General features: G+C 49.3%; 1 protein-coding gene across 6 annotated transcripts; it reads left to right on the forward strand.

Annotated features, from left to right (window-relative positions):
* Nucleotides 1-707: 707 nt before the first annotated feature.
* AEN (apoptosis enhancing nuclease) lies at nucleotides 708-14,761 on the forward strand. 6 transcript variants are annotated; one of them, XM_043922134.1, is made up of 5 exons: nucleotides 720-794; nucleotides 4,324-4,397; nucleotides 5,054-5,657; nucleotides 8,496-8,696; nucleotides 14,645-14,761. In XM_043922134.1, exons 3-5 carry the CDS (start codon nucleotides 5,112-5,114, stop codon nucleotides 14,744-14,746), a joined length of 849 nt encoding a protein of 282 aa, XP_043778069.1. In that variant the 5' UTR covers nucleotides 720-794; nucleotides 4,324-4,397; nucleotides 5,054-5,111; the 3' UTR covers nucleotides 14,747-14,761. The 6 variants fall into 6 exon arrangements, with proteins under 6 accessions (XP_043778064.1, XP_043778069.1, XP_043778063.1 ...); XM_043922128.1 differs by lacking the exon at nucleotides 14,645-14,761 and adding an exon at nucleotides 9,516-11,822; XM_043922130.1 differs by lacking the exons at nucleotides 720-794; nucleotides 14,645-14,761 and adding exons at nucleotides 2,150-2,197; nucleotides 9,516-11,822.
* Nucleotides 14,762-15,632: the final 871 nt, after the last annotated feature.

Raw genomic sequence — 15,632 nt, forward strand, 5'->3', positions numbered from 1 at the left:
AATTGTAAAACAGAAATAATATATCGAAGAGTTAGTCAGACTAAATGGGTGTATTGCCTGGCATATTGTTAATGCTCAATAATAAATGCATGCTCTTTATTATTGTTTTTATTATTCACGTTGCAGTAAGTTAGCTGTTAACCTCTGTTACTGTGCCACTGTGAGCAAGTTGTATCTCCACTGATGGTGTTTATTCTATGTATCCCATTGTGGAGCCCATACTAGGAACTTATTACTTATGAATAAAGTACTGCAAAAGGATCTATGAAAAAAATAGCACCGAAGGAGCAATCCTAATTTTTAAAAATCTTTCCTTAGTGCTCATCAGGTATGTTATTATTTCAGCCAGTCTCCTTAACACCGGAGGAGGTAGGGGCCACCTTCTGCAACTGCGGGTGTGTACTCCGTAAGTCATTCTGCCTTTAGTGGCTCGAAGCCCATAAGAGTCCACATCCCCACCCAGGGAGGGGGATGAATTGGAGCCTGGGGACCTAGGTGGGAGCGGACCCCGGCGAGAAAAAAGGCCAGTCCCCTCCAGTCGGCTTTAAAATTTTCCTCGGGCGGGGCCAGCCTGGGCACAAACCACGCCCCTCTAGGAGTTCCCGCCCCTTATGCTCCCAAGTGCCAACCGGCAGCGAGCCAGGCTTCCGACCAATCAGAAGAGGCCTTAGGCGGGCGCTGCCGTCCAGCTAGCCAATAGGCGGGCGGCCGCAGCGGGGCTTGCCCGGGCGTGTAGCAGCTGCCGGCTGCCTGGACGCCACGTGCTGGCGTGAGGAGACTCGCGGGGCTTTCAGGTAATCTCGGGGACTCTGCCGGGGACCACGGGGTGGGGCGGGCTGGTGCGACATGTCCAGGCTGCGGAGGGGCCCCGCGAGGTGTGTCCGCCCCCGACTTGTGGCAGGGGGACTCCCGGCCGGGCCGGCTCGGCTCCCGGGGCCCCAGGAGTGCAGGCCCGGTCCGGGGCGCCTCCTGGCCCGCATCGCGCCCTGCTCTGGGGTCTCAGGCCTGAGTGGGCGGCGCTGGGCAGCGGGGCCCGGCCTGGTGGGTGTTGGCCGGGCAGTCGCGACCCCTGAGTGACCAGTGCCTCAGTCCCTCCCTGGTGAGGCCGGGCCTTCCGCACGTCACTCCCCGGGAACGCCGGCGGCCGCGAGAGAATGAACAGGCTCTCCTCGGACTTTCTCGTCTTGTTTTAACTTTTCAGTAGCACAGGGGATCTCATCGAGTCAGCTTTTCTCAAATTCCGGCGATTGTTACCGTCCTGTTGCGGGGGGGAGGAGGGGGGCGGGGCCGTGCAGTCTTTGAAATACAGATTCCAGAGCCCTTTTCCCCAAATGGCGGTTAAGGTGTGGGGGTAGGCCTGGAAATCAGACTTTTTAAACAGACGTCTTCATTGTTTCTAATAATGAACTGCTTTGTGGAGGTCCCTAACCTAATTCGACGCTGGGGTTAATAAACCCTAGTTTTAAGTTAGGTCAGCCAGCCCTAACTTTTTTTGGCACCAGGGACCGGTTTCGTGGAAGACAAATTTTTCCATGGACTGGGAAGGCGGGACGGATGGTTTCTGGATGATTCAAGTGCGTTATGTCTCTTTCTAATCTAATGGGGCTGCTGATCTGACAGGAGGTACTGGTCTGTGACCCAGAGGTTGGGGACCCCTGAGTTAGGAGACAGTGTCTTGGTCCTGTTCATCCAGCTCTTTAGTGCCAGAGCAGGGTCTAGAACTGCCCATCTTCCTGATAGCCAGCAAGTTGGTGGCCCTGAGGCCACTGGCGATTCTGACTTTGCCGTTCCTTTGCCCAAAGGCCTGGTGGCTGCTGATTCAGATGTTGGCTCTGGGCTGGAGAGAGATTTGTTTGTTTCACTGAAAAGTTTGTTGTTTGAGCCTTCGCTTTTCCCTGGCTTCACTGAGCTCCATGTGGCAGCCCAAGATGAGGACTGTGTGCCCTTGATGATTAATTGTTGGTTCTGATGTGTCAGCTAGGTCAGGACATGTAGAAGAGGACTGCTTTTATTTCTTGGAACAAAGAGCCACTGAGACCTTTTTTTTTTCCTCTCCTGCATATGACTCTGTGACCCCATGGACCTCCAGGCTCCTCTGTCCATGGGATTTCCCAGGCAAGAATACTGGAGTGGGTTGCTGTTTCCTTCACCAGGAGATCTTCCCGACCCAGGGATCCTGCGTCTCCTGCACTGGCAGGTGAATTATTTACCACCATGCCACCAATTTCTGGCTTCTTTGATACCTTGTCAACAGGTTTAGAGAGGCCATTGACCCTAGTCCTGGCCTCGGCTTCTGACCTTACAGGGTCCTTAGTCATCTCAGAGAAGGACAAGGTCCCTCCTCCCCTACAGAAGGCAGTTATTAGAGGATCTCTGTCTTCTTAGATGTCATTCTCCCCATTACTGGGGTGAGGCAAGTTGAGGTTCTGTATCTGTCAGCCTCAGTAGGTGACTTGTGAATATGAAGAAGTTGATTATAGTTGAGAGCCCCTTTAAAAAGAAGAGTTCTTGGGGGAAGGGATCAGGAAGCAGAGAGAGGATGGGTCACAGAGACTCCCCTCTGGCTCAAATGGTAGCATCACCATTGGTAGCATCTCCCCTCCCATTTCTCTTAATCTCGCTTAATCACCATTGGTAGCATCTCTCCTCCCATTTCTCTTAATCTCTGCTGCCCTTGCACAGACTCTATGTTCTTTCTCCAGGTTTCTTCCTTCAAGGCAGTTGTGATCCTGTCCCCCTCTCCCTAGAACTCTGGAGATTGATGGTTCCCACCACCTTTGGATGAAGCCCCAACTTTGACTTTTCTCCAGGGACAGTTCTCTCTTATTGTCCCTGTCTCCTCGCCCCCTACCTCCTTTCTTCCAGTTGCTGCACCCAAATCCTTGCTTTCCCACCATGAATCTGTCCCACCTCTTGGACTTTGTGTCCATATTTTTCTCTGTCTGCATGCCCTTCCCTTCCTGGGCTGACTGGTAGAACTTTCTGAAACCCTTCAAAGTGTCTCCTTCACTGCCAGGCCTTCTCTAACTTAGCGCTTCTGCTTTTTAAATACCTGGCCTGGTGACAGTCACGGGTCCTTTCATATATTTATGTGTATGTGTGGGTGTATGCAGGGGTTTATAATATATACATATAATAAATGTAAATATGTAGCATAATGGGGATTTGGCCACAATACCAACATATACTAACCAGTGGAAAGCCTAGGATATGATACTGTGTGCTGACTCCACAGAAAATCCCTTTGATACTATGAAGAATAGTTGATTCAGGAGTTAAGGATGAGCAGCTCAATTTTAATCAGATATACTAGGAATAGCATTTTCATGAATACAGTTGCAACTAAAATTGGTCACCTATAAAGATTTTAAAGGCTACATCAAAGTATATAGTCTAGATGAAAGACGGATTAATGAACTAAGAGACTGAAATAATGGGGTGGGGAAGGGAAGGATTGGGAGTTTGGGATTAGCAAGTGATTACATGTGGGATGGATAAACAAGTATAGCACTGCTGCTGCTGCTCAGTTGCTCAGTAATGTCCACCTCTTTCTGACCCCAAGGACTACAGCACACCAGCTTCCTCTGTCCATGGGATTTTCCTGGCAATAATACTGGAGTGGATTGCCATGCCCTCCTCCAGGGGATCTTCATGACCAAGGGACAGAACCCTCGCCTCCTGCGTTGCAGGTGGATTTTTTTTTATCACTGGCCCACTGGGGAAGCCCCCTGTATAGCACAGGAAACTATGTTCAATATCCTGTGATAAATCATAATGGAAAAGCACATGAAAAGGAATATGTGTGTGTGTGTGTAACTAATCACTTTGTTATACAGCTGAAATTAATACAACATTGTAAATCAATTATACTTCAGTGACTTTTAAAATAATAATAATTTTAAAAAATACATGCAAATCCTAGCACACATGGATTTTACCATTTCCTCTTCACAAGGGAAGGGTGGGTTCTTTCCATTTTACATGCAAAGAACCTGAATTGGTTAGGTACTTACTCTGAGCTGAGTTAGTCCCTGCTCTGCCTGCTTCAAAGCACTCGTTTTCTGGTCTGTTCAAAATCTACCAGCTGACTTAGCACAGCAAATGAGATGAGGCTTCCCAAGCTACATCCTTGACGACTGGGAAGATGCCGGTCTTACTGCATGGGGTTTGTAAACCTGCGTGAACAAACAACTATTTCCTGTGAGCATGGTGTGTGATAGCATCTCCTGTCAACCCAGCATTCAGGCATGGAGAGCTTAGAGGAGGTACCACGGAAGTCTACAGCACTTTAAATCAGGGCTTTTTTCTGTTTCTCCTTTTTAGATTTGAGCTGGTTTACCAGCACACCTATGCCTGTAGGCCTCCATGATTAAACTACAAATCCAACTATGTTAAAGGTTTGTAGACAGTGTTATGATGAGTGAATTAGAAAGTCATATAATAGATATGTCATTTTGGTTAACACATAACAAAAATACAACTGTTGTGGGCTTCCTGTGAAATAGTTTCTCTAGGTTCTACTGTGGGTCTGTACCTTTACATTGCATAAAGCTTTTGTTTGTTTATCTAAAATGGGATTTTGTATATATGTAACATCTCTGTAATCTTTATTTTCTCATTTTGTTTATTTTCTCTTAACACCTCTCTAAAAGTTTTTCATAATTTTTAGTTTAAGCTAACAATGTTGGGGGTAGGCTATGGCGTGGAATCTGAAAGCCTGGGTTCTGGGTTCACATCAGCCTTTGTCTGTTTATTAATTAGACGAATTACTAAGCCTTGATGCCTCAGTTTTAGTACCTACAATATGCGGATAATAATACCTTTTTGAATTGTTGGAAAGATTGAGTGATTCCATGTAAAGTACTTAAGACAGTGATTTTGCAGGTGATATCGACTCTCTGAGTGCAGTTATCATTAATACAGGTTCTTGACTTTGTCTGGGATCTTGAGACACTGTACAGCAGTTGAGCACTGGCTGGAGGGAGGGGGTGTGGAGGGGCAGGCTGGCCGGGCCTACTCCTCACCCCGCCCCTCTGCCCTGTTTCTCTCCCAGGCTGCTGCCCTGTTGGCAGATCACCTGCCAGGCCTCCCTGGCCCTGAGTGGTGCACAGATGGGGATGGTACCCCAGGAAGCTCCTGAGTCAGCGCAGTGCCCGAGCCCTTCCCTGGCCAGCCCGAGTGCCAAGGATGTGCTTCGGAGGAAGCACAAGAGGAAGAGCCGACAGCACCAGCGCTTCATGGCCCGGAAGGCCTTGCTACAGGAGCAGGGGCTGCTGAGCCCACGCCCGGAGCCAGGACCCTCCCCTCTGCCTATGCTGCCCGGGGCCCCGCCAGGCGCAGAAGCCACCAGCAGTGCGAGACAGCGTCCTCGGGCTGAATCTGGAGGTGCTGGGTGCAGCAGAAAGCCAGCCCTCAGGGACTCTGCCGGCCCCTTGCCCAGCAAGTGCGTGGCCATCGACTGCGAGATGGTGGGCACAGGACCCCGAGGGCGGGTGAGCGAGCTGGCCCGCTGCTCTGTAGTGAGTTACCACGGCGAGGTCCTCTATGACAAGTACGTCCGGCCTGAGATGCCCATCGTGGACTACCGCACGCGCTGGAGCGGCATCACCCGGCAGCACATGCGCAAAGCCATCCCCTTCCAGGTGGCCCAGAAAGAGGTGAGGGCAGGGCAGGGGGCTTAGCCTGGGTCTGAGTTAACATGTAGCCACTGGAAGCAGAGAGACCTTGGGAACCTTACTTAGCTTCTTCAAACAGTGGGTTTCCTCTCCATAGGAAAGGGTGAGTAGAAATCCTGCCTTACCTGCATGGAGCGATTGCTGGCCGTCCCGCGTGGTAGTGTGTGTGGAAAGGCGTTTCCACAAGGTGGGAAACAGCTTAAACTCCACATTTTCTTCTTCTGTTATAAAAGTACTACGTCTGCATAAAAGGTGTAAGGTCCATAGCGCTGTCACCTTCAGGTGTTTTTTGGTATTTTTTTATGTTAGTTTTTCATTGCTTTGTTGTTCAGTCACTAATTCGTATCCCATTCTTTGTGGCCTCATGGACTGCAGCATGCCAGACTTCCCTGTTCTTCACCGTCTCCCGGAGTATACTGAAACTTATGTCCATTGAGTTGGTGATGCCATCCAGCCATCTCATCCTCTATCGTCCCCTTCTCCTCCTGCCTTCCATCTTTCCCAGTATCAGGGTCTTTTCCAGTGAGTCAGCTCTTCCCATCAGGTGGCCAAAGTATTGGAGCTTCAGCTTTAGCATCAGTCCTTCTAATGGATATTCAGGGTTGATTTCCTTTAGGATTGACTGGTTTGATCTCCTTACTGTCCAAGGGACTCATTGCTTTGAGGAAAATTAATCTGTGGTTGGGACCACACTAACATGCCAGGAACTCCCAAACATCCTTGAGCATAGGAAATATACCTAAATCCTTATTAACAATCTTGGATTCTTGTCCCAGATCCTCTCTGTAGAGATTCTGATCCTGCAAATCTCTAGGTCTTGGGAGGGATCTGATGTGTGTTTCTAAAAACCATCGTGTTGTACAAGCCTGCACGATAAATACCCCAGAGCTGATGGGGAAAATGGGGTTAGAGACACAACATTTTAACTTTATCAATGACCCCCCAGATAAAAAGATAGAAACGTAGTAACAGTGGAAGCACAGTTTTGCCCAGGTTCAGTGGTTAAGGAAAGTATAAATACACTGATATGGTGCTTTGTTGAGCAAACTCCGGAAGATAGTGAAGGACAGGGAATCCTAATGTGCTGCAGTCCCTGGGGTCGTCAGGAGTCAGACATGACTTGGTGACTGATCTGAACTGAACTTGCCTTGAAAAGACCCAGACACGACTTAGTGACTGAACTGAACTTGCCTTGATAAGCCCTGGAGCACTCAGGGAAGTAGCTGTCCGGAGGATGATGGCTTGTGCTGTGGTGGGGTGGTTAAGGGTGTCACCTGAAGTCAGGAAGTGGGAAGCCAGGTGTGGGCAGCATACAGGTGAGCTAAGCTGGCTGGTAGACTTCCGAGGTGTGGGCACTTTGTGATTCCCCTGTGGCTCTGCTAAGCTGGGTATGGTTTTTGCATTCACTCAGTGTTTATCAAGGGCAAAATTTGTATGATTCTCGTCACATCAACCACGTTGGACCATTTTGCATTTTTAATTAAACCAAGCATTGTGGCAAAGCTATACTTACTTAACATTTCTGGTTTATTCTTGGGATGAGGTAGATTTAGGGAATACTGGAACAAGTCATCTTGTGTCTTCCTTTTTCACAGCAGATACAGTATAAGCATTTCTTTTAAAAGGATATTTCAAGTGAGCTGGTTAGGAATAGAGGCAGCAGTAAGGCAGACGTGGTGACCCCCAGCTCTTTGGGACGTCTCTCAGCCTGCCAAGAGCAGGCCCGCGCTGGATCGGCCCACACTCCGAGCCAGTATGAATGGGGTGTGCTGGGTCCCTTCCCACCGTGTGGCTTGTGTGTATGTGTGTGGGGTGATGGCCCATCCCTACCACTGAAGTCTAAATGTGCCTTATCCATATGCTATGAAAGCTGAGTTTAGTGATAAACCATGTGTCACCAGCAGAGGTGGCTGGGGGAGGCTGGCAGCAGGTGATAAGGAGATGCGAGCCCAGGGAAGAGGGCTTGAGGGGTTTGCAGACCTGTGGCCCTGGATGTGGCCTCCCTTGGAAGGCAGGAAAGAGAGGCTCACCCTGAGCAGATGGTCTGAGCTGAGCCAGACAGCAGGTTCCGAGGATGAGAGGCGGGAGTCCTGGACAGCAGAGGGACAAAGGGACAGAATCCAGAAGACAGGGACCGCCGCGTTAGTGCTGAAAGAGCTGTCCTTGGTCACGTGTCTCCAGTGCCTGGCACAGTTCTGTGACTTCACCTGGCACGTCTGCCCGGACTGCCTCCTGTGAGCAGAGCTGTCACTGGGCACCGCTAGTCTCGGCACACACGTCCCTGCATTTTACAGTGAGCTTACATTGAGGGGCAGCTGAACAGGCCATGCGGAGCTGAATGTGTACTTAACAACATGGTTAACCCCCCAAAGGAGAAAACAGCAGGGGTCCTGGTGGCAGCCCGGGAGGCCTCCTGTTGTTTAAAGCTGAGACCTGCCATGAGAGGAGCTGGTGGAAGTTGGGGGTGGAAGTGGGCGGGAGGGGGTGGGGCATGGCTAAGTCTTCCAGGCTGAGAAGAGGCTGGGCCAGGAGGAAATATGCTTGTCTGGGGTAACCTACCCATCTAAGAGCTCCTTAGTCTCACAGCCATCCGATCAATGCGGTTGCCAGCTTTCCCATTTTGAAGGTGTGGGGGAAGCTTAAACAGGCCCCTGGTGATAGTGAGTGGTGAGTCAAGGACTGCATTCAAACTCTGAGCAGCCTGATTAACTGTGGGGCCCATGGTCACCCCTGTCTATGCTGCCTCCCCCCAGAGGGGTCCCTGGACCACTGCTCAGGGTGTCAGGATGTGGCCCTTCCTAATTCCTCCTCTGTTCACAGATCCTCAAGCTCCTGAAGGGCAAGGTGGTGGTGGGTCATGCCCTGCACAACGATTTCCAGGCCCTCAAGTACATCCACCCTCGGGGCCAGACCCGGGATACCACTTCTGTCCCCAGCCTCCTCAGCCAGCCAGGGCTTCACGTCCGGAATCGTGTCTCTCTTAAGGACCTGGCCCTGCAGCTGCTGCACAAGAAGATCCAGGTGCGTGGGGCCGGAGGGGAGCGGGAGAGGGGGAGACAGGGGCCACGGGCAGGCAGTGCGGGGCCTGCCGCTTCCCCAGCCTGGTCCTGGGACTCCCGGGTGTACACGCAGCCCTGGGTGTTTTCTCTCCACCCTTCTGCTTTCCAGTAGGTTGTGACCGTCAGCCACGCGCTCCCAGGCTGCTCTCTTTAGATCCATCTCCCACCCAGTTCCTGCTTCTGTCCTCTTGTTCACATGTAGAATTCCTTCTCTTGCAACCAGAAGTGGTCAGGGGTACCTGGTCACTCTTGCTCCTCCTGTGTTTCACATTCATTATTCCATCTGAATTGGATTTTATGTATTTATTTATTCCATATGACTGCATCGAGTAAATCTTTGTTGTTGCCTGTGGACCTTCTCCAGTTGGGATGAGTGGAGGCTACTCTCTGGTTGTGGTGCTCAGGCTTCTCGATGCAGTGATTTCTCTTGTTGCAGGGCGTGGGCTAAGCCCGCAGCCTGTGGGATCTTCCCGGACTAGGGAATGAACCCACGTCTCCTGCATTGGCAGGCAGATTCTTTACCACTGAGCCACCCGGGAAGCCCAGAATCAGGGATTTTTAAACCAGTTTTTATATTTAAGGAAATAGGCGAAAGAGATGGCTTGTGATATCGCTGGCGTTCCTGCGCTCTTCTGTATGACTGGGACCCACGGCCTTCTCACTGAACCCGGCTGGGCACCCGTGTTCTGAGAGTACACGTCCCTGGGCCTGGACCCAGAGCCTGGGGCGCCTGACGTCCCCCCAGGACCACGGGCAGTGACGCGGGGGCTCTCGTCCGCAGGTGGGCCAGCACGGGCACTCGTCAGTAGAAGACGCTGTGACAGCCATGGAGCTCTACCGGCTGGTGGAGGTGCAGTGGGAGCAGCAGGTGGCCAGCAGCCTCCGGGCCCCACCGGAGGACAGAGAGCCCGACAGCGGCACGGACATGGAGCAGTACATGGAGGACCAGTACTGGCCGGAGGACCTGGCCCAGGGCACCAGCAGAGGCATGGGGGAGGCGCCGGGCAGACGGGAGTGAAGGAGGAGAAGCTCCCTTGGGGAGCGGGAGCGGGAGAGCGCCTGGGGCAGGATACTTGGCTGCCCCCAGGGTCTGAAGAGTGGGACCACCTGCCCGCAGCACAGCCCTCCCTCCCCAACTCCTGTGGTTTTGCTAATGGCCGTGAAAATGGCAGGTGGGCTGGAACCCAGCGGAAGTAGGGAATGCGCCAACAGATGACGTCACCGGCCGCCCCCACCCTCATGCTGTGCTCTCTAAAGGGATCGTGTCTCCCTCCTTGGTGGTGGGTGGGGGTGTCAATATTCCAGAGTTCTCTTATCTCCACCCAGTGACCTGGGGCAAAGTTTTCTTCCTGTTGTCACCAGCTACGTCTTCCTCCAGGGTCACTTTCAAGAGAATTAAACATGCCCTGAGGCTATACAGTTAAGGCCACTCCAAGGCCATTTTGTCCCTTTCTGAACTGGAACTCTGGCAGCAGTGGGACAGCAGAGACCTCAGATCATGGGGAGCTGGGTCCTCGCCTGCAAGTCCCCAGGTGCTCTGGGAGGAGGGAAGGCAGATAAGCTCTGGGTGGAGACTGGCATATGTATCTTGACCCAAGTCAGGCATTCCTCCTGCCCACTCAGCACTAGGCTCTCAAACAGAAGTCTGAGAAACAGTAGTACAGTTTAAATTCTGGGACCCCTCTGCAGAATTGCCCACTGGGATCTTTATTTATTGAGAGCAAGACCACAGGTCTCTAGGGGAGCAGAGGGCAGGTCTGCCAGGGTTAGACTGGGCATTGACAGCTGTGTAGTTGTGCCCGCACTTGGGTGGGTGCCCCCAGCCACTTGTGGTTAGGTGAGTGGGTGGTTTTTCTCTAAATTACTAAAAATGTTCTCTGTCACGATTCATCTCCCACCCCTCTGTCCTTTTTCCCTAAGGACCAGTTTTATGGTTTTGGGGTACCCGAGAGCTCAAGTCACACAGAAATTCTGAGCCTCATCTTAACTCACCACTTATAGCTTTGAGACCTAGGCAAGTGTGTGACTTCACTCAAGTCTGATCCCTCATCTGTAAAATGAGGATAAGGGTACCACCTACCTCACAGGGTTAGGCTCTGTGAGCTGTGTTTTCTTTAAGGATTAGTGTTAGGTTCTTCCAAGTAACACCTGAACACACCCTGGGGCCATTTGAGAGCTTTGCCCCTAGAAATGAAATATTTCCAGCCCTATCAGTAAACAAAGGAAGTCACAGTCATCAGCAGTTGCAGATTGCAGCCCTTAAACGGTGAACTGGTGAACCCTGAGGAAACTGAATACCTGCTGAAAAGAATAGCTGCTATTTAGCAGTCGTCAGACTAGCCACTCCCTACAGGTGAGCCCTAAGAAAACTCAGGATGTGAAACACAGGATACCGGCCCCAGAGAGCTGAGGCGCAGATCAAAGGAATGATTTCAGCTTGAGCCCAGACTCTTGCATCTTCCCATACATAGAAAAGCACTAAACTCCTTAACCTGAGATTTCTGGTTTTAACTAGCATCATATTTTGATGTTCAGACCGCTTGCCCTTTGTTTCAAAACTCCTGTATAACCTGACTCCACTCCTTGCCTGCTCAGAGCAGTTTCTCAGAGCTCTGGAATGCTGTCTCCTGGGCTGCAGTCCTCATTTTGCCCAAATAAAACTTAACTCTCCTCTTTCACATTGTGCGTTTTTTGCTCAGACAGGACTTGTCCTTGTAGCTATTCCAGTAGGTGGGACGTGGGCCACCGAGGACAGCTCAGAGTCTGTGGGCCCTCTTCCTGTGCTGCATGGATTTTGTATCAATCTGAGCAAAGCAGCAGGGCCAGGGACGGAGAGACACTCCTGAAAACATAACAGCAAACGTAGGGCCGCAGACTGTTCTGGGAGCTGGCTGAGTCACTGACCCGCTGCCTCCAGGACTTTGTTCTAGGTTCCTTAAAAGCCTAGTTGACACCACACAGCTGAGCAGTTGCTTAGGGTCTTTGGTCTTTGGGCTGAGGGATGGAGCTGTTCACATGTGGAGATGTACTGGGTTTAAAATCAGCTTTGTAAAACTGTTCTGGAATAAAACTCAACTGTAAAAGTGGGTGAAATGGCCTTTTCTTTGAATCCTCCAGCTGAGGTGGGAGGGTGCTTGGTGGAGGGGTTGTGGGACCCCAGGGCACCAAGTCTTGATGGGTGCTGAGGCCTTTGAGGCCTGTGTATTTATTTCAAGATGGTGCTTTGGGATGTGGCAAGAAAATATTAGAGCTACTGAATTTATGTAGTTTATTTTTTTATGTAACTGCCCTATCATTTATAGAGCACAAGTTTACTCAACTTGTTTCTCTTTGAAGCTATATACTCACTTTTTATCTTAAAATTTTTTTTTAGTTTTAAATATAAAATACACAGCTTAAAATTTACCATCTTAACCATTTTTAAGTGTACAGTTAATAGTGTTAAACATACCCACATTGTTATGCAACTCATCTCCAGAACTGTTATTATCTTACAAAACTGAGACTGCTCATTAAACAATAACCCCTCAGACCCTCCTCCTTTCAGCTCCTGGCAACTACCATTCCACTTTGTTTTTGTGTATTTGATTAGATACCTCATATAAGTGAAATCTGACTCGATGGACATGAATTTGAACAAGCTCCAGGAGATAGTGAAGCACAGGGAAACCTGGTGTGTTGCAGTCTGTGGGGCTGCAGAGTCAGACATGATTGAACAATGATAAGTGGAATCCTACAGTATTTGCCTTTTTGTGTCTGGCTTACTTCATTTAACAAAATGTCCCCAGAGTTCATTGCTGAGGTTGTAGCATGTGTCAGAATTTCCTTCCATTTTAAGGCTGAGTAACATTCATTTGGATGTACATGCCATCATTTGTGTATCCAGCCATCCATGGACAAGCATTTTTTAAAAAATTGTTAAAAATGCGACTGTATCTCTCCAGGACTCTACTTTTGATTCTTCTGGATATACACCCAGGAAAACGGGATTGCTGGCTCATGGTAGTTCTGCGTTTAATTTTTTAAGGGATCTCATTGTTTTACACAGTAAACTGCACCATTTTACATTCCCACTGGCTACACAAGGGTCCCAATTTCTCCACATCCTCACCAATATATGTTATTGTGATCTTTTTGGTAATAACCATTTTGACAGGTGTGAGGTAGTTACTTGTGGTTTTGATTTGCACTTTCCTGATTTAATGTTGAACATCTTTTTCACATGTTTATTGGTATATAGTTTAATTCATTCTTTTGTGTCTGTGTATTTAAAAATGTATTCATTCCACTAGTACAGTTTGATGTGTTTTAAGTTGAACCACATGGAATTGCTATATCTGACTGTTTGAGGTGGTTCCATCTGTGTTATGTAATTTGGGGATTCACATACATATTTTACGGGTTTGTGACAGCTGGATTTCAAAGGCAGATTGCCTGTAGGGACAGGTATGTGACCTACCAATGGGCCAACTGTGGCAGGGTATGTGTCAGCTAAGGTTGAGAGGTTTGCCAGGCTGCCTCACTTTCCTGCTGTCACCTGACCCAAAGAGAGCTGGGGACTTGGTCTGGTTGATGAGTGACACTGTTAAACCTGGGAAGTGTCACCACTAGGAACCCTGCAGCCTATCCCCTGGTTGGAGTCAGGCATTCTTCCGCTAGGCTTTTAGCAGTTCCTGTGTCCAACCTCAGCACACAGTTGTTAATTCAATCGCTCAGTCATGTCTGACTCTGCGACCCCATGGCCTGCAGCACGCCAGGCTTCCCTGTCCATCATCACCCAAAGGTTGCTCAAATTCATGTCCGTTGAGTTGGTGATGCTATCCAATCAGCTCATCCTCTGCTGCCTTCTTCTCTTTTTGCCTTGAGTCTTTCCCAACATCAGGATCTTTTCCAATGAGTTGTCTCTCTGCATCAGGTGGTCAAAGTATTGGAGTTACAGCATCAGTCCTTCCAATGAGTATTCAGGGTTGATTTCTTTGAGGATGGACTGGTTTGATCTGCTTGCTGTCCAAGGGACTCTCAGGAGTCTTCTCCAGCACCACAATTTGAAAGTATCATTTTTTCAGTGCTCAGCCTTCTTTAGGGAGTTACTTTTTCAATGTATGTTCAAGTAGCAAGAATTTTGCATCTCCTCTTAAATCAGGGTAACAATCCTTTATGCATTTGAGGAACAAAAAATCCCCAGACAGTCTGAATTCAAGGAAAAGTTGCTCATTCAGAATGGGAACCAAAGCTTCTAACTCAAATTTGAACCAAGGACACAGGAACAATGCCTCACCCTTTGAACATTTTTCAGTATCTGGTTTTCTTTTTGAGGTCTGTTAAATGAAACTGAATGTCTTTTGGTGAATACATTAAGAACCTGGGGAAATTCCTTTCCAAGCCGCTAATCTTTGTGACAATTTGGAGGCAGTCAGATTTGACAGCTCAAATCTTGTTCCATGTGGATCTGTGGTAGGAAGCAAAAGGGGGGTGATCAACTTACCCCAGTACCTACAGACAGTTTCCTCATTAAAGCTGATTCTATTTTTGCCCCAGTTGTAACTCATTTATTCAATAGATACTGAGTGCTCCTTATGTACTAGACATTGTTCTAAAGGGTCAGAGTTCTAGCCTGGGAGAGCCATCGACTTAAAAAAATATTCACAACCAAAAAGGTGAGAGTTATGTTTTATTCAGTGGGATTTTTAGGACTTATACCCACTCCAGTATTCTTGGGCTTCCCTTGTGGCTCAGCTGGTAAAGAATCTCTCGGCAATGCGGGTGACCTGGGTTCAATCCCTGGGTTGGGAAGATCCCCTTTAGAAGGGAAAGGCTACCCACTCCAGTATTCTGGCCTAGAGAATTCCATAGACTGTATCGTCCATGGGGTTGCAAAGAGCTGGACACAACTGAGGACTTTCATTTCAGGCCCAGGAGACGGCATCCCAAGTGACCACGGCATCCCAAGTGACCCTGAGAGAACTGCTCCAAGGAGGTGAGGGGAGAAGCCAGGTTATACAGAGGTTTTGAAACAAAGTTTTGCAAAAAAACAAAAGTTTTGAACTTTTGTAACAAAAATTTTGCAAAAGTTTTGGGTAGTCTGAACATCAAAAGATTATTGTTAATTAAAGAAAACCAGATATCCCAAGGGCTTCCTAGGTGGTGCTCGTGGTAAAGAACCTGCCTGCCAATGCAGGTATACGTAAGAGACGGTCCAATCCCTGGGTTGGGAAGATCCCCTGAAGAAGGGCACAGCAACCCAGTCAAGTATTCTTGCCTAGAGAATCCCATGGACAGAGAAGTCTGGCCGGCTGTGGTCCATAGGGATGCAAACAGTTTGACATAGCGTGCATGCATGCACAGATATCCCAAGTTAAGGAATTCAGTGCTTTTCTATGCATGGGAAGATGCAAGAGTCTGGGCTCACTGGAGTCATTCCTTTCATATGCATCTCAGCTATCCCAGGCCAGTACCCTGTGTTCTTTTCACATCCTGAGCTCCCTTGGGCTCACCATAGGGAGGGTGGCTGCCGTCTGATGACTGTTAGACTGTTAGACACCTTCCTGGGTGCCCTCAGGCTTTACCAGATCACACTGGAGGGCTACCCTGCTGATGTCGGTGACATCCTTGTCTATGGATATGGCAGGAGATACTCCATTTCTCAGAGCATCAGTTCAGTTCAGTTCAGTTCAGTAGCTCTGTCGTGTCTGACTCTTTGCCACCCCAAGGACTGCAGCACATCAGGCTTATAGCCCCTAGGTAATACAGCCAGGCTGGTGGGGGCTCTGCTCAGGCCTGCTTCTCCTTGTCCTCAAACAGTGTCAGCATAGCCAGAGGCAGAGCCCTTCAAAGGCAGACATGACCGTTTCTGAGACACCCGCTGAGCCGGTGGAGGCCGTAGGGCTCCCTCACTGCC

This window comes from Cervus elaphus, chromosome 13 (assembly GCF_910594005.1).
Source record: "Cervus elaphus chromosome 13, mCerEla1.1, whole genome shotgun sequence".
Classification (NCBI taxonomy): Eukaryota; Metazoa; Chordata; class Mammalia; order Artiodactyla; family Cervidae; genus Cervus; species Cervus elaphus.

What these genes read in the sequence shown, in the direction of transcription:
- AEN (XM_043922129.1), top strand. Translation starts at nt 5,112, where the DNA reads ATGGGGATGGTACCCCAGGAAGCTCCTGAGTCAGCGCAGTGCCCGAGC. An exon ending in TCCAGGTGGCCCAGAAAGAG is followed by an intron (nt 5,658 to 8,495) that starts GTGAGGGCAGGG and finishes CTCTGTTCACAG; the next exon opens with ATCCTCAAGCTCCTGAAGGG. An exon ending in TGCTGCACAAGAAGATCCAG is followed by an intron (nt 8,697 to 9,515) that starts GTGCGTGGGGCC and finishes TCTCGTCCGCAG; the next exon opens with GTGGGCCAGCACGGGCACTC.